Raw genomic sequence first — 18,258 nt, 5'->3', positions numbered from 1 at the left:
TACTCTTCTGAGATAAAATTAGAACCCTATGTTTGTTCAGCTGGAAAATACAGATCTACTGTTAGCTTGAACTTTGGAGCAAATGAAAATTATTTCGAAAGAACAAAAGAACAGTTCTGATCTTGGGAATTTTTCTGGTGGATGTAATTGAGCTTTATCTGGTCTGAGAGGCTGTAATTGGGTCTTTTTGGGTGACGGTGTAATTGGGACTTTTTGGTCTGAGGGATCTATTTTTTATTTTTATTTTTCGGTCTGAGGATATAATCGAGCCTTTTTTGGGTCTGAGGATGTAATTGGGCTTTTTCTGCTCTGAGATCATAATTGGGCTTTTTCTTGTCCGAGGGAGTAATTGAGCTTTTTCTGGTTTGTGGGAGAAATTGGGCTTTTTCTGGTTTGTGGGTGTAATTGGGCTTTTTCTGTTCTGCTGATATAATTGGCTTTTTGGTCTGAGAGCGTAATTGGGCCTGAGGGTGTAACTGGGCCTTTTTGGTCTGACGGTGAAGTTGAGCTTTTTTGGTCACTAAGGATGTAATTGGGTTTTTTGATCTGTGGGTGTGATTGTGCTTTTTCTGATTTGAGGTCGTAACTGGGCTTGATCTAATTTGAGGTGGTAATTGGGCTTTTTTTGTTCTGAGGGTGTCATTAGTCGTTTTTGATCTGAGGTCGTAATTGGGCCTTGTTTTGTTTGATGTCCTAACTGGGCTTTTTCTTGTCTGAGGGAGTAATTCGGCTTTTCTGGGCTGTAAGGATGTAATTAGGCTTTTTGGTCAGTAAGCATATAATTGGGCTTTTTTATTTGAGGGTGTTGAGCTTTTTTGGACTGGGCCTTTTTTAATCCGAGGTCGTAATTGTTCTTTTTTTTTTTTTTTTTTTTTTTTATCTGAGGGAGTAATTGGCCTTTTTATGGTCTGTGGCAATTCTTCTGGTCATGCCTTTTCCTCTTTACTTTCTATATTCCCATATGCAATGATGGTGTAATTGGATTTCTGGTCTGCCGGTGTAATTGGGCTTTTTTGGTAGCAGGGCGTAATTGGTCTGAGGGTGTATTTCGGCATTTTTGGTCTGAGGGTGAAATTGGGTTTTTGGTCACGAAGGATGTAATTGGGCTTTTTGATCTGAGGGTGTCATTGAGCTTTTTCTTATATGAGGTCGTAATTGGGCCTTTCTTGTCTGAGGGTGTAACTGGGTTTTTGGTCTGTTGGTGAGTGTGGGCCTTTTTATCTGAGGTGTAATTAGGCTTTTGCTGGTCTGAGCGGGTAATTGGGCTTGTTCTGGTCTGAGGGTGTAATTGAGCTTTCAGCCTACTAGATAGTGATTATGAAGTAGTCTTGGAGCATATTGGGTGTAATTGGGCTTTTTCTGAGGGTGCAAGCCGGTCATTGTCTACTGCTAATTTAGCACGTGTCATCGATCAGGTCTTTAGTGGCCTTGCATGGCAATTTACGTGCATGATCGACCAGAATAGCGAGCTTGGGGCATTTAGCTAGCTAATTTCAACCTTTTTTTGATACAAAGCTAATTTCAAACTTTGTATTATTCAATTCAAGTTTTTAATTACCTAATTCCAATTTAGAAGACTTGGGGTTTGCCAACTTCTTTAATCATCACATATTCCCTAGATTTGAGTCATTTGACCATGTGATAATTGCTTATAAGAAGGATAAAAAAAGTCATGTCCAGCCAAACAAATCCAAGAAAAAAGTGGGTACACATATGCTAGGGCTGGTCGTGTGGTATATAAGTTATATACGTTATGTATTTAGCTGCTTATTTTGACCTGCTTATTAAGCTAGGTCCAGCCTTAGCCCCAAGGGTCACAGACTCACAGACAAAGAGCTTGGTCGGTTCCAACTTGGAAAATGACGAGTATATATAAGACTATGATTTCATTCATTCTTGTATAGTGTACGTATTACGTCCTCAACTTGAGGAGTACAATTATGATCGGCAACATTATCCACAACTAAGATGTAGAAAAGAGAAGGTCACGAATTCGTTTGCGAAATTCATTTTCCGTCTGTGTTTGAAGTGTAGTAAAGCGTGCATAACGTAGAAAATATGGGAGTGTAAGTATAACATATGGAATAGCTTGCTGCGGCAACCATGTCAACTCTAGGGAATTAAAGTCCATATATATACCCAATTTCCTACATTGAGTCATTTGATTGGGAGTCATCCCACGAATTAAGCTGACTTCACTTCAGCCTGCTGTCAGGCATAGACCTTTACCCCACAATCACTTTTTTTTTTATTGGAATCTTGTAACGTAGGCTTGTAACTAATTCAAGACACTAAGGTGATGGATGTGTGTAAGCTTTGTTCCATGAGTATGGTTGTCTTAATTTGTTCATTTTGGTGAAATGGCACTAATGATTGATGGGTGAGTGCAAATCCTCTTTGATCAAACGTTTCCATGAGATCGGTAATTGATATTTAGCATTGAATATAGACACCAAACCATCTGGAAGGTCGATCCTTAGTGTTTCTTATGGTTGCACATTATAAATTATTGTTTGTTTCTAGTATCGATCGATCTTATTCTAATCACGAGAATCAGAGTACAAGCATGCAGAGACAGATGAGGTAGCAGGTATCGCCAAAAGGCTAGATACGAAAGAATTTGGGGAGACGATGAACTGGAATTTAACTGATTGAACAAGATTGAAAAGTTCAAAGTATTTCCACGGCTCCACCTAATTCGATGCCTGGAGCTTCAAAAGTCAATATGGTGGGGGAATCGAACGTACCCCTCCATCGCTTACTCGCTTAGCTCTTCAATCATTCCTCCTCCTTCGTTCCCAGCAGATCAGTCCAGACTACAGAAAAGAAAAATGATGTTTTATATATATCTTTTTATCTAGCTCTCTCCCAAAATAATGTGTGATAGACGACGACTTAAGCAACATACTATATATAATCATTGCAGCTTAATATTAATGGATGTGTGATTTGTCTCTTGTATGTTGTCTTTGTGCAATCAAGTGATTTTCATGAGAGCAGCACTTCGTGTTCTATCAGACTATCTCTATGAAATGTTCGATGCCCTGACAGACTAGGCAGTAGAAAAATTACAATAAACGAAGCAAAATGACAAAGTCTAGGTCAAATATTATATTCTTGGACAAATTTTTAATTAATTAACTAACGCATGGAGGGAAGACAATTTTGATATTAAGGCTAGAACTTTCTACGTATACATAATATAAAAACAAGTTGCATTGCCTTGATTAACCTAATGTCTTTTTCGATGGAGGTTTGATGGAGATTTATAAATTGTTGGTTTCTAGCCTATCTACATAGCTAGCTAGTACGTAGGAATAGAGAAGACTACAATCAGATATTTACAGATGGAATATACAAATATATAGATTATATATATATATATATATTTATATATGAATTCATATAATAGGTAGGTGGCCATCCTCTTCTTGTGGACAAAAATACAGACATGGATTTGCAAGCGAGACATTGTCAAACTTTGCACAGCGAATTTAAGATCATGCATGTTCTTGCTGCGGGGATTCAGTCCGTAATTTCTTTCTAAAAGGAGAGAACGGAAATGGAGAAGAAAATAGCACCACATTTTTATATATGACTGTGATTTTTGAGGAACTAAATAATGCCTTGAGTTTAGATCAAAAAGTAGTCTTTTGCTTCTTTTGGTAAGAAATTGTCAAACCTAAAACCTAATTCATTGACCTGATCACCACTGGTGTTTTTCTAAACGGAACTGCTCTCTCCATGGATCGAGGTCCGATTTCACACTTGACATGATAATATGGATTATAATAGTCAACCTAATTAATATAATTAAGTTCATTCTTCAAGATTAAACAAGTCAATCCATGCGAATCCTATGTTCTAAAAAGATCATCACATATCCCCTGGAGGAATGATATACAGTATATGGTTATAATAATTAATTAAGTGCTAGATACCCTCACAAGATGATTAACCACTTAATGGACATGATTAGTGTGTTCCCCTCATATTTGATCAACGATATATATGTAATATTAACCTCACACGCTACTGAATCATGTAATACTCTAAAATAAATAACGATTCATTCATTGAATCTACTAATAGCGTCACATCCGATATATAAACATAATTTTACGTTTGATTAATTTTCTATTGTATGCATGTCAAAAGAAAAACAAAGTCAATTTTGGTAATGTATAGTCTGATATGCGTGATGCAATGCCGTATATGACAAAGGTTGGAAAGTTCTTGCCATTTTCTTGAAACGACTACAAACAAAAGTATAATTCTTGTGCAAACTTTAGTTCTATATTTCCAACTTTTGAGTAAAACATTCTACCTACGATGAATAAACTTTAGATTTATTATGCGAAGTTGTGAACACGAAATGACCAAAGCTAGGTATAGAATAACCTGAAAAGCTCACAAGTTCGATAAAGCAACACTATCATTCAAGCTTTCTATCTACTAATTGATAACTTTAGAATGAGAAGTCAAGATTGCGGGAAGTGGGAGCCAATGAGGCATGCACACTTTCTTTAATCATTCTCCACTCTTTTGGTCCTCACGGCAAGATTGAGTTAATGATGAAAGACTTTGCTCCTTAATATGTCAAAAAGAGAATTATAAAGTTTCCCCCAACTATTCCGATTTCAATATATAATGGTGTTTATTGGTGTACGTACGTTGATGGCATTTTCAACCATTCTATTTGATTTAGGATACCCTCAACATTCACATCGTATCAATCAGCACGTTGCACGTTAAACAAATTGATAAACCAAAATTTATAAGCTAGATTCATTTATACGGAATAAAGAACTACAAGTAATATGAACAATACAAACAAGAGTCACTAATAGCTTACTCATAACATAATGTCAGACCAACATGTCTAAACCTAACTATCTTCTTAAGTCTAAAAGAACAATGTAGAAGCTACATGCTCTTCCATATCATGGGGCTGGAAAAATGATCATACCGACCAAAGATATATATTTTCATTGCTAACGGTAAATATTGCTATACAGTATGTCAAGCAAAGATTGAATTACCTTAATTTGGTATTCTGCAATTGCCGTTAATGAATGGTCAGACAACTAGTGGAAAGATTCATCAGCAGGACTAATCTCGGTAACTATTCATGATCGATGGAGAAGTGGAGAACCGAGTTGGAAGGGATGGTCGGATGGAATCCGATGGTTGCTGCTACCTCTTGTCCTACTTCGCAGAAAAGCTTGGTGATGGTGCGTTTGTGCGTTGACAATGAATACACAGCAGTTCGTTCAATGTTCCGTGAAGCAAGAAATTGATGATGCCATGGAAATGTGGAATATTAGATCAACTAGAATCTCTGGCTAGCCTATAGAATATGAACCCAATGCCATAGCCACTGTATAGGATCCAGCTCAAAGTAAAGGGTGCGTTGGGTTTGGGGAACACAGAATGAATATGCACACTTACTACCCATCATATCAAATCATATCATATCACCTATAGCTATTAGCTAGTCGATCAGTCTTGTTTCCAAGTCTACGTCATCATTATCTAGCTAGCTCGGCGATTGACGAGACTTATCGTGCAGCTAGCAGCTACCTAGCTTCGACAATCGATTACTGGTTTAAAACCCTAAACCCTGCAGCAGCCACAAAATACATTAATTCTCAGCCATCTAGTTAATTAACAAACTTAATGTCTCACTGTCTAGCTCCCTCACTGCCTGCATCGATCTATTACACATTAATTTTCTGATTAATTAACCGACGGCCCATAGTTAATGATCTGATTTGTATTATTCCGTCAGAGACTAAGCAGTAAGGAGAGTAGAGTACCCAGAAGAAAAGATTGACAAGAAGGAAAACTCGGTTCATTCACTCATTTGGGATATCAAAGAGGATTTTCATGATCCCATTCCTATCCATTCAATTTTTTAGGTAAAATTTTTTGGTTTAAATTAATTACTGCATATATGCTCCTCGTGTACCCATGCAGATACAGATACGGAGAGATATCAGAGATACGTAGAAGTTAGAACTGTACAAGTTCAGGTACAAACACAGTTGCCGAGGAACATTTACGTTTACCTGCACACGCCAAATATACCGGCGTCCTCGAAGCCGTCTCCCCCTTACATTTTCAATATTTCTGACTCTTCTTTTTGTCTTTATCTTCATCTGCATCTCCATCATTTACTTTTACCAGGCCAAACCGAGTGGTTCTGCTCTACGCCAAGCTAGCTATGTGAATATGTTTTCACTGTTTGCTTTCTTACTTTACTGGGTTGAAAGAAAAAATGTAGACAATCAATTAATTACGTTACTGTTATAATATGCAGGAATTTCAGAAGGAATACAGATCCCTACCTAGCTAGCTCAGAGCGTCGGAGTGGTCAGAGAGAGAGAGAAAAAAAAAAATCCAGACCAAAAAAGAAAAGAAAAGAGACAGACAGAAATAATAATAATAATAATAGTATTGGTTTTTTGGATCCATAGAGTAGAGAGTAGAGTAATGCATCATTCCATTTGTGCAGGAATTTCCATCATTCCTTTCTTCTGTTTCTCTCTCTACCTGACACTTCCATCATTGTTCCAGTTCTGCCAATACCACTACTGTCGCTAAATCAACTCACACAAAAAAAAAAAAAAAAAATTAAAGGCAGGTCAGGGCAGGGCAGTGTAGGGCATGCACTAGTCCACTCTTCAAGTCCTCCAAATCTTCATAATTTACCTATTCTACCCCTCACCCCACCTCATGATCCTAAAGCTAGAGTACTGCTACTAATGCTATATATGCATTTACAATTTGCAAACAACGTATTCATATAATTAGTAGTTACATATAGCATTAGCAAACAACGTATTCACATAATTTTGAAAAGTTAAAGAACGTATTCATTAGTAAGCATGTAATTTTGAAGAGAACGTATGCATGTAATTTTGAAGAGTTATGGATTACAAAAAGTAATTAATGTCACCAATAATAGCCGTTAAACTTATAATCCCACTAAAATTATAATACATTTAAAAGTTCAAAAACACATAGTAGAATAAAAATGACCACAACACACGTGTAGTTTTTACGTTTCTACAATTTCATTAAGTAAATCTCTAATCTAGTTAATAGAATTTTCATATCCACGATACTCAATGATTGTTCTTGTTAGGTACCTATTGGCATGAGCAAAACAGCAAATACCTGTTCAACGATCCTGGCCAGTTAATTATAAGAATGCACGTTTCCTTTTGCAGTGGTATTATTCCTTGTTTCATTACCTCTTACTTTTGGGGCTCTTCTGAACCAATATTTTGAAATTCTGATTTTCGAGGGTTGAGGTCGATTTGCTGATCGTAACGACTCGAAATATATACTCAGAGCCACTCAGACTCTCAGAGCATAACGTACTTTGAGACAAAGAAAACTCGACTCGATTCATGGACCAGCTTTTAACCTGTTCCATTCTATGTTTATTTCTCAGCCAGCTCCATTTCAATTCTCCTTCATTCTTGAAAGGCTCAACCACCAGCTTCCAATACAGCTCGCTTGTCCGTCTTTTTCCTCAAATTAGAATATAACCATCGATCACACACACAAAAGTTATGATACTGTGATGTTTATCATACACTGATTTTACATCTATTTGAACAAAAATTACAATATTGAGAACAAAGTTACTACATTCATTTACACTATTTACATGTAGTTAAATCAAAATTACAATATTGACAATAAATTTGTTCAAAAATTTGTAACAAGGTCGTAGGTTGTGTAATTAAAATTAATAGAACTAAGATTACACAAAATATGACTCAAGTTACCACAATAACAATAAATTTGTTGTCACATTTGTAAATATGTGTACTACATACTTGTATGTACTATAAAACTTTCCACACAGACACACACTCACACATAATCGAATTCACGTTGCAGCTAAGCTAACCTAGAAAGAACAAGCTCATACATATATGTGATGCACGTTGCAGCTAAGCTAACCTAGAAAGAACAAGCTCATACATATATGTGATGCGTGGAAAACGTATACGTCACATGCATTACTATTTACTAACTATCCTGATCTACTTCTATCCATGTTCATTTTCCTTCCCCTAAATAAGATGCTGGCATGAATTAGATAGATGATTTAAACGTCATCAATTTTGTATTCATTGTCCTCTGGATAGCTCAGGCTAATTAAGCCACCCTACAAGGAAATTTAGCTCGAGTGAGATAGCTTTCTTAGAGCAAGTGCACCCGTAGTCAAGAAAAGGCAAAGTCGAGAAGTCAAGAATTAGACCAGTCAAGTTACTATTTACTGTCACTGGACATGGGTTTACACCCGTTGTTTTTCTTGCCTGGTCAACACTGTTCACCTTTCATTGTTCACACTACTGTTCATTTTTAACTGTTCATAAGGTTTTTAAAAAAAATTCTAAAAAAATATGGATGATGAGAGCTATATGAAGAGGAGGAAGGTGTAACTATGAACTCTAGTATTTTGGGTGTGAGATGTTAGAAAAAATTGTAGGTATTTATAGAGAAATTTTTTGTATGATTTTTAGAATTTTTTACATCTTTTTTTCTGCCCATTTTCTTACCGTTATTAGATTCATATTAATTCCTAGCCGTCAGATCCATTTTTGCTGTTGATTTAGTCGGCCCAGATTTCTTGACCGTTGGGTTCAAATTCCCAAAGCAGCCAACGGCTAGTTGCCACGTGCCCAGGAAATGCCATTAATTGTCACTCCGCGACAAAAAACAGATCCTCCTGTTGTGATTGGTCCGTGCTCTTCACGGCCTCTCTCTGGCGCGTCAGACTGCGCTGGCCCATGTGACGTCAGCCACGATCAGTCGCGGGCCGAGGTGGCAGCAGGCCAAGCCATGGGCTTGACATTTTTCTTGCCCTTGGTCAAACAAAGCCAAATGCTGCCCAGGCAAAACAGGCCCGGTGGAGGGGAAAAAAAGAGCTTGCCCAGTCAAAATCAAGGACTGCTGAGGTGGTGCCCGGGCAAAAGAGCACCGGTGCACTTGCTCTTACCCTCTACGGTCTGCCTCCACCTCCCCTAACAAAATCCTATCTATTTTTGATATTAGAAACAAACTAAAAAAATATTAAAAATTCTTCAAAGTCCTATTTCTTCTCATTGTTGTGGTCGTGTTTAATTTCATTCTAGATATATAACTTATTTTCCCTCTATAATCCACACGAACATGGCGAACTTTGCAAAATTAAACAAAGTTGCAAGATATCCAATGAAGAGAAGAACAATAATATCTGCAATATAATGCTAGGAGGATCGAAAAGAATACCCAATAAACATAAAAGGTTTCGATTTTTCTTATTCTTTGCATGCGTTCTATATTTACTGCATCCAATCCAAGTTGGTTTCCTAATTTGACCTCACCATCTTGGCTAATTTTCACAACTTCATGGCTAAGTAAAACCGAAAAATGAACTGTACGTTTAACCTTTCCAAAAAAAGTAGTAATGCCATGCCTAAAACTAATAGGACTTTCCAATAGTCGGCACCGTCTTTCAGTTTTTTCTTTTACGCAATTGAAATTTACAATATAGGCACGTACCGAGAATAATAATAAGAATCACAGTGATATGACAGAGCATAGAAAACTCATGCGTGATATGATTTGATTTGATTTGATATATGATGCAATTAAATTCCATATACGGAAATTAACTTCATCTACGTCTTGTCTTTTCCCGCAATCCCAATCGTAGATTCCTCTTTCACGCCTCAGTAGTGGAGGGTGCAGATTTCACAAGAGTGTTCTATTATGGAGCCTCGTGGTTGACTTTATAATTTTTAAACTTAATTTGACGTATAGAGACAGCCTCAAAATAATCCCCAACATAGTTAAAGTGCTTCAACTTTGACCGCTTCAAGTTCAACTGTTCAAGACCTAAGCTTGGGATACGAGTTTATATTTCGAAGGCAATTATGGTAAATTGTTTGGTTATGACGCAGATAGGATAAAGATAATGAGATTATGGGTTTCAGTGTGAATCAGATTTGTGACCAAAATTACCAAAAAAATATACACATCCATCAGCTTCTAATTTAACAGTTGATAAACGCACTTAGTGTGAATTTATTGAAATGAACAATTCAAGACAATCACACTCTATTAAAAAAAATTCACTCTTATGCTAGTCACTTTAATCTTTTATCTAGTTATAAATATTCAATACAAACTCAGCACAGTCTATATTATTACGGTATTACTATTACCCGTACTTTATGATGCCATAAGTCTAAAGGCACCAAGGAGTTAAAAAAAAAAAAAAGGTTTATAATGCGTTAATGCCTGAACTTCTTAATAAAGGTTTAGTCTAGGACACTGTTGTCCATCTCTTTTTGGGTCACTACTCACTAGGACCATTTGTCCTATAAATATACCCTTCAACCACAAGCCATGGTTAGACAAAGTGGTATTCTTTTATTAATGGATTTTTTTTTAAATCTACTAGTAAATATTGAATTTAGCTGGAATTCAAACCTCTCCATCTCCAACCCAAGAATTAATTTGTCAACTCATTTCAAAAAGGTACTCTAGCTTGCATGAGTGATTAATTCAAATCCCTAACATTTCATTCATGTGACTTTCAACATTGTCCAATAAAAGTTGCACTAATAGAAAGTTGGCAACCAAAACAAAGTCACAAAAAAAGCCATCATGTTTATTGAATTATAGAAGACATGCAAGAAAAATAAAATAGCGGACATGCAAATTTAATTTAGAATATTAAAATTAGGGGCATCCCAAGGGAGCAAGGACCACCGCATGTCCTCACCAAAGAACATAACCCATCCATATCCCATCATCCCACTACTTTGGACTCAAGTTCTCCATTGCTCTACAAAACAAGGGACAAGTTACAAGGGCAAAGACGTCCTTTCGCATCGGGGGTGCGCCCAATGCATCACTTTTGAATTCTCACATATAAAAAAATACGTAAAAACGAAAAGGAAGAAAGACAAAAGAATAATAATTTCGTGGGGCTTTTTTTGTGATCATGACGACGTTGGCGTATGTATCAGAATTCAGAGACGAGTTAATGAATGAGAGAGAGAGTGAGAGAGAGAGCGGTCAAAGCGAAGCAGTTGTATGGACTAAGGAGGCGTACTAGCTAGTATGCCCTATAGGAGGAATAGGCCAGGGGTAATGATTTTGCAGAAGCTCGTGATATTTGTGTGAGAGAGTAAATTCATTTCTGTTTTTCTTTTATTTATTTGATAGTAAGAAAGAAAATGGAGACAAGTATATTAAATGGTTGGGTTGACAGAGGGAGTGCAGTGCAAGGCAAAAGAGAGAGAGAGAGAGAGAGAGAGAGAGAGTGTGCAGGGTCAGCAGCAATAGCAAGAGGTATTATCAGACTCTTTAAGGAATTTGCAGACCTTCCTCAGCTCCGTCTTATCCTTTTCTCGTGATCTCTCTCTCTCTCTCTCTTGTTTCTCTCTCCTCATAGTGTTCCCCTTCAGATTCTTCCTCTTTCTTCTTCTTCCCTTCTTTCCAAGGCTGTGCTTATAATGCTAGCTGCCACAGACCTAGATAGACACTTCCAACTGGTTTCTGAGTCTTAAAAGTTGAGAGGTTAAATCTGAAAATAGAGCGAGTCTTTTCCTTCGAAAAAACCAAACCCAAGAGCTAGACAGATTAGAACAACATATAGGACTTTTCTCACGAGAAGTTTTGGGGAAGACCCAGGTGGTGAAAAAGTTTGGATTTTGGTCTATCTGGGTTTTGAGAAGGAAAAAAAATGAGTACTAGTAGTAGCTGTGGAAGAAATGGTGCTGTTAGGCCTTATATAAGATCCAAAGTGCCTCGTCTCAGGTGGACTCCTGAGCTTCATCACTGCTTTGTTCAAGCCATTGAGAGGCTTGGAGGCCATAAAAGTAAGCAGCTTTCTTTCTCTTCTATCTATTCCTTCATTTTCTTTTGATCTCTAAATTTTTAGCCCGGTTCTATATATTTCTGTTCTAACCTTTAAATTGGTTCCTGTCTTTCTTCCTCTCAGAGGCTACTCCAAAACTTGTTCTTCAGATTATGGATGTCAAAGGACTCACCATTTCTCATGTCAAAAGCCATCTCCAGGTAATTGTTTTTTTCTCTCTTCATTATCTTAGTTTGTCCAAGTCCATCTTTTTGGTGCTTTTGTTCCTCTAAATATAACATTCAACGCTCACTTGTTTGTTCCTCTCTTTGGTTTGATCAGATGTTTAGAAGCATGAGGGGTGACCTTAGTAGAGCACCTGCAGGTACCCATTTCTTCACGGCTCTTGTAAAAATTTGATCTTTCGCAATTGTGTAATGCATTACTAGTATTGGTAATGGTCCATTTTTGATTTCCTCCATTGGGGCTTTGTCCAGTGATAGCATTTGTTTTTTGTTTGAAATGATACTGCAGCATCACCTCATTAATTGTTGCCTTTTTATTGCTTAGTTGATGCCCCAAATGGGTGTGAGAAAAAGTGAACCATTTTCCTTTCCCATGTCCTAGTATTGGCACTTTACATGAAACTTAAACCCATTATTCTCAGACTTCACAGTTCACACTGTCGCCAAATCTTCTCCAAAATGGGTTCAGGACCCATTTGCCTTTTTTCGCTTTTCTTTCCAATAAAATTAATGTTTTTTTTTTTTCCAATTAATTTCAGATGGGAGTTTCACGCAGCAAAGAAAGCAAAGTTTTGAAGAGCATAGTGATGGGTGTCTTGATCATGAAGTAAATGTTATGGGTTTGCTCTCGGCTTCAAAATTCATCCCGGAATCAGATCCTCAGGTCATCTACAGTGTTCCACGCCGGTCAAAACCCATCAGAGAATCAGATCCTCAGGCCATGTACACTAATCCCAGCAGTTCAAAAAGGTGAGCCCCTTTATTTATTACCTTTAGTAACCTACACACATATATATGTTTTCAGCTGCTAGACTCTAGGCACTACTTTAGTGTCTTTCAGTAGGGGAAGGTGTTTCAGATGCTGTATCAGGCTTCTAATCACAATGTCAAAAAAGTAGGATAGTGTCATAGAGAAAGAAAACAAAAAGCATCCACCTTTGCTTCTTTTTCTGAACTTGCTTGCTTGCTTTTCTTGATAATATTCTTCTTCCTTTTTGTTTGAAAATATTTCTCATATTTTACAGAGCTAGAATCGAGACGACGAGCTGTTCAGTCTCAGAGCAGCAGCAGCGGCAATGGAGACAAACAACACATGAAACGGCACCGTACACTTTTGATGATTATGGCCTGGTGCTGGCAAATGGGGTGTCTCTGCCACAGCAGCATCATTTTCTTCACAACTTCAACCCCTTCTTCAAATCTGCACTGCAGGAATCTGATTTCTTCAAGGTAACCAATTGTTTGCTTAAGAAACCGTCCTCTTTATCTACTCTCAATTTTTCTTCAATGAAGTGTATAGTACTGGTTTCAAATTTCCAACTACCATGGAGTCATGGACACGCTGTTTTAGTTTTTTTTTTTTAAAGTCAACCTACGTCACGTGTATGGCCTAACAGTAGTAGGTCGCAACTTTTGGCAGATTCTCCTTAGTCCAAAGTACCTCCAAATTTTACTAGATGGGAAAATAAAAGGTCCCTTCTTTTTAATCCTTCTTCCTCCTATTTTCCCCCTCCTACCTTCCTTTGAATTCAATTTTTCACTGACCAGAATGACTAGTCTGGAAAACCAGTTGTGTTGTGCAGCAATTTAAGCACCACACCTACATTGTTTTTGAGGTCTAGCGAGCTTTTCTTCTTGTGGGTTTGTCATTTACATGAGCTACCATTGTACAGAAATTTGTTGTCCACGTTTCGGTTGCTAGAAACTCTTTACATTCTGTGGTCCATTGACTCCATTCTGATTTGTGTGAATAAATATGGGAAAAACTGGGGACCCCTCCCCTATTATGAGTGAGCCAAATTCAAAATGGTCCTCTTTTAACAACTTCTGAGCAAACAGGATAGGATAGTACTACTTCTGCGGCACTAGGATCATAACTTTGCATTGAATCATAGAGCATATATGTTTCATCTCTATATGTTCACTGTTTTTTTTTTGTCTTCTTTAATGCTATACCGACACCAACAATATAGAGAATTATGCAACTCTTAGACGATTTCTTGTCAGTCAAGTATTTTGTATTTACAGACATGCTGTTGTTTGTTCCTCAGATTGATGAAAAGCATGAACTGAAAATGCATAAACAGGAGAGTAGAGGAAGAGCACACACCGAAGGTGGAGACTGTCAGTTATCATTGTCTCTCTCGTTGCCTCATCCCTCTTCTCACATGAGCAATGCTTCTTCAAGTGAAGAGATGGGTGGTGCAATCTCATCATTAAACTATAAAGACTGTTCTGCCTTTTCTTCGGCAAATCGTGGTGTTGATTTGAATCTTTCCATTGCTCTCTGTGGTAACTGATGTCAGCTGTAAAAAAAAAAAAAAAATATCATCTGATTAGCCAAGTAGATTCGAGTCAATGGGATTTAGGACTTTCTATTAGTTACTTCTTGGCTGCAGTTCTTCATGGGATTTAGTAAGGTTTAGCTTTTAGTTACTGAAATCCCACTTCTGATTCTAGAGGGGTAGTTTTCTCTGTTAAAAAAAAAAAACTATTAGTATTTCAATTTGATACGAAGAGCTATTACCCTTCACTTCACTGCAATGTTTACGGTATGGTCCCTTCCTCGTTGAGAATCAGATTCACGATAGAATTCTGGGGATTTTAGGTCCACCAACCCTAATTGCATACAACAACTTGTTTGATAGCGGACACCACACCAAAAATTGTACTACCATGCCAAACTGCTGTCTTCAACTACAAGATCAAGTAAAACTTAAAATTCGGAAAGTAATTACCGCCGGTAGATGAAAACCAAACCACCGCTATGATCTTTACCGTCGCATTGCAAATTACCATTTGCTTGCTTACAGTTACAGAGCCAACCCATGTGGAAAAAGAAGCAAAGCTTGAAGCATATCCATGTTGACGACAGGGAGACATTGTACATTTGGTCAAAGAATTATATAAAGGAGAAAGGGACCTATCAATGTCTCAATCATTTCTCACATAAAATGTGGATCTGAGTCTGACGCATTGCCCCCAATCCCCCATTATGCTATTACTGGCTTCTAGCTAATGGCTGATGCTCGGTTTTCAAAAGGGCAAAAAACCTATGGTCAGATCATCTACAAACAAAACGACAAGTTCACCAACTGCGCCAAGGAATTGCCAATTCTTAGCATAAAAATCTCATTATACCGACAAAAAAAAAAAATAAAAAAAAAAAACGGGGGCATTTTGCTAGAACTAAGCATATACGTTTGATCTCTCAGTTGCTATACTAACCTTTCTTTCTCAGAACTAAGAATGGCTGGTCACTATCCCTTACAGTGTTTCTAATTATGAACTTTTGGACTTTGTTTTTGCATAGGCCAAAATGGTAAGGAAAACTTTATGGAATTGAAAGAAAAAAAGAAAAGAACAGAAAAGAAGAAGATGACAGTTTTCCATCAGTTTCATAGCAATTTCCATGTCTTTTAGCAACACCGATGCCTCATAAATTTTGGTCTTTCAGAAATGATGATAGAATAGGACACACCAAACCATGGGGAATGCTACAGAAGAAAGACCAGCCAAAGAAAATCAACCACAATTATAGAGCGGTTGGGGTACAACAAAGTGACAAACTGTAAAAACCAGCTGAATCAAAAATTTATGACATATCTAACACAAGTACAGCTCCAATTCTCGATACATTGGAGTAAAACATTTTAATCGTTGCTCAAGCCTTTTCACCCTTTGTCCTGGTATCAGAAATCAGTGCCTTGATGGATAGTTTTGGCTTTGCACTAACAACGTTTTGAGGAAGAACTGATACAGCAACCACTAAAGACCCTTTTGGTATACCAGAGAGGGGCAGTAGCTCAATAAGAACAGTGAGCTGTAAATTTAGTTTAATAGTTAGAACAAACATAAAATACAGGCCCAAAGTAAAATTCTTACAGAAATGAGACCATGTAAAAAGGGGAAAGTAAAGGGAAGGGAGTTCTCACCTCTGGAGCTTTGAGATCCACCACTGAATCCGATACAACATCTTTGACTGCAGAAGCCACTAAAGCAAAGCATTTGTTACGGTCCAACAACTCGAGTGCATTTGGGGCTTCTTTTGGAATGTTCAATTCTGTCTCTATTCCTCTTCTGTTATACCCAATTGCAAACTACAAGATCAGGTAAAAAGATAAATGTTATAAACCCCCATACACTAATTAAAGCCCCCTTTTATAGGTTTCTGAAGAAACAGGTCCTTGCCTATAATAATGTAACGAGTATAGATGGACATAAGCAATGAACTTTTTCACAGATCACAATTTGATATCAGATTACCAATGAATCAATAGACCAAAGCATAGAAACTCAGAATGCCCTTAGACAGGAGAGGAAAAAAGACCGAAAGAAAATTGTTGTATTTCTTTTGTTTTTGGTATGTCAAAGGTAACAGTACATTTTCCTCAGACATCTAATTGGTAAAGAAACAAACAATGTCTCACATAGACTTGTCACAATAATCATTATTAATGTATATCTAGAAAAAACGGGAAACAGAGGGATCAATTTTACCTTTATGGGCCGCACAAGTTTTTGATTATCTTTCATAAATTGAAGCACAATATTTGATACAACTTCATGCAGTTCCTTTTCATTCAAACTACAAGTAGCTTGGATAGGGAAAATACGATTACACCAACTGCACCAAAGAACTGCGAATTCTTAGTATTGTATATAGTACATACCAAAACTTTAAAAGCAAGTATTGCGTTGTTATACCCAAAAACTGGACCTTTTCTGCTATACTCTTTTATGAACGAATGCTAACTTGAGGTAGGAGATAATAGCTAGTATTTTTGAAAGGTCAGTACGAATACAATTAAGGGTTAACCTCTGCTCATCTCTCTTTAGTACTTGGTGTAATTTTGAAGTTGCATTTTGGTCTACTTCTTCCTATCTTTGAGTTGATGATCGAAAAGTCATCAACATATGAGAATAACAGAATATAAAGCACAACTTCAACAAAGGGTTTCTTTAACTAGGTTCAACTAACAGATTTGCTAGGATTATAATACTGCACTGCAGCTTTATCATTGGTTTTACTTCTCATCTTTCTTGTTTTTATGCAGTTATTCCTCCTAAAGACAGAGCAACAGAAAAGCAACCGACTTTAAAATGCAGCTTGGTAAATGCAGGTATAGCAAATAGAAAAGTACAACACATGTGAAGCTTATCACTTTATAATGAATGCTAAAAACCCAAAACATCTATCTAAGATTCCACTACATGCATAAACTGTTTATAGAACAAAGTATGTGCCAAACAGCCAAATTATCTACTCACAGAAGTGAACCAGAGCTCCCGGATTCCACAGACTGTACAATCTTTGAAACAATCCCAACGACATCAGGAGAAACATTTTTGCCGAAAATAAAGAGAAGCAAACCACTCTTTGTCAGCTTAACTAGCTTAAGAAGAGGACCTGTCTCTCCATCTGTATCCACCATCACATGAGAGCAAGCACCTTCTTCAACATCACCACCTGCCACTATGATCACAAACAACTCATATCACAACAACAACCGAAAGCCGCCGAAATTGAATAGCATTAAACAAGTACAAATCATACCATCATTATCATTCACTCTATCCTCACCATCCACATTTTCCTCCGAAAGCTTCCTTCTTTTAGAAGCCGAATTTTCTTCACTACCGCTACTATTACAGCACTGAATATACTGTAAAAAAAGTAAAAGACACGAATTTTCTAACCATACAACACTCTCATCACTAACAAATAAATGTAATACAGAATCGAAGATTTCTACCTTTGCAAAGAGGGAGATTGCTTCTTTAGTGGCGCTTTTCTCCCGCTCTGATAAAATCGAAAACAGCCGAGAATTGAAATTAGGATTTAGAAGCAATGAATTGAAGTGTAGATAAGGAGAGTGAGAGTTAGTTACAGACTGATGGGGCAGGTGATGAGGAAGCCGGAGTGGGAGTGATGAAGAAGAGACGAAGGGGCGTTGTAGTCGAAGCGAGGGATGCTGATGAAGGCAGAGTGCTGCTCCCATGGCGTCATTTCCTTCTTCTTGCTCAGCTCTGTTTCTATCTCTCTTCCGCAGTCCGCCACCGCCATTTTTCTCGACTTCTCGACTTCGGAGAACGGAAGCGCCACTGTGTTCGACGAAAGTGGAAGTCCCACCTTGA

The 18,258-nt window shown here is 37.4% G+C and overlaps 2 protein-coding genes across 3 annotated transcripts; one reads left to right on the top strand and one right to left on the bottom strand.

The window, feature by feature from the left end:
* The first annotated feature begins 11,275 nt into the window (after positions 1–11,275).
* LOC133710025 (myb family transcription factor MOF1-like) lies at positions 11,276–14,658 on the top strand. The gene is made up of 6 exons (XM_062135996.1): positions 11,276–11,897; positions 12,020–12,096; positions 12,218–12,260; positions 12,660–12,870; positions 13,146–13,350; positions 14,172–14,658. Exons 1-6 carry the CDS (start codon positions 11,762–11,764, stop codon positions 14,418–14,420), a joined length of 921 nt encoding a protein of 306 aa, XP_061991980.1. The 5' UTR covers positions 11,276–11,761; the 3' UTR covers positions 14,421–14,658.
* Positions 14,659–15,486: 828 nt separating this feature from the next.
* Positions 15,487–18,258, bottom strand: LOC133710195 (uncharacterized). Of its 2 annotated transcripts, none has more exons than XM_062136208.1 (7): positions 18,016–18,258; positions 17,877–17,923; positions 17,678–17,786; positions 17,392–17,590; positions 16,621–16,747; positions 16,056–16,220; positions 15,487–15,943 (listed from the first exon to the last, which is right to left on the bottom strand). In XM_062136208.1, exons 1-7 carry the CDS (start codon positions 18,185–18,187, stop codon positions 15,785–15,787), a joined length of 978 nt encoding a protein of 325 aa, XP_061992192.1. In that variant the 5' UTR covers positions 18,188–18,258; the 3' UTR covers positions 15,487–15,784. The 2 variants fall into 2 exon arrangements, with proteins under 2 accessions (XP_061992192.1, XP_061992191.1); XM_062136207.1 differs by having other exon boundaries at positions 17,392–17,596; positions 18,016–18,256.

Source organism: Rosa rugosa, chromosome 5, assembly GCF_958449725.1.
Source record: "Rosa rugosa chromosome 5, drRosRugo1.1, whole genome shotgun sequence".
NCBI classification, from domain to species: Eukaryota; Viridiplantae; Streptophyta; class Magnoliopsida; order Rosales; family Rosaceae; genus Rosa; species Rosa rugosa.
The sequence above is the reverse complement of the archived record's forward strand: the minus strand, read 5'-3'. Positions and strand labels throughout refer to the sequence as shown.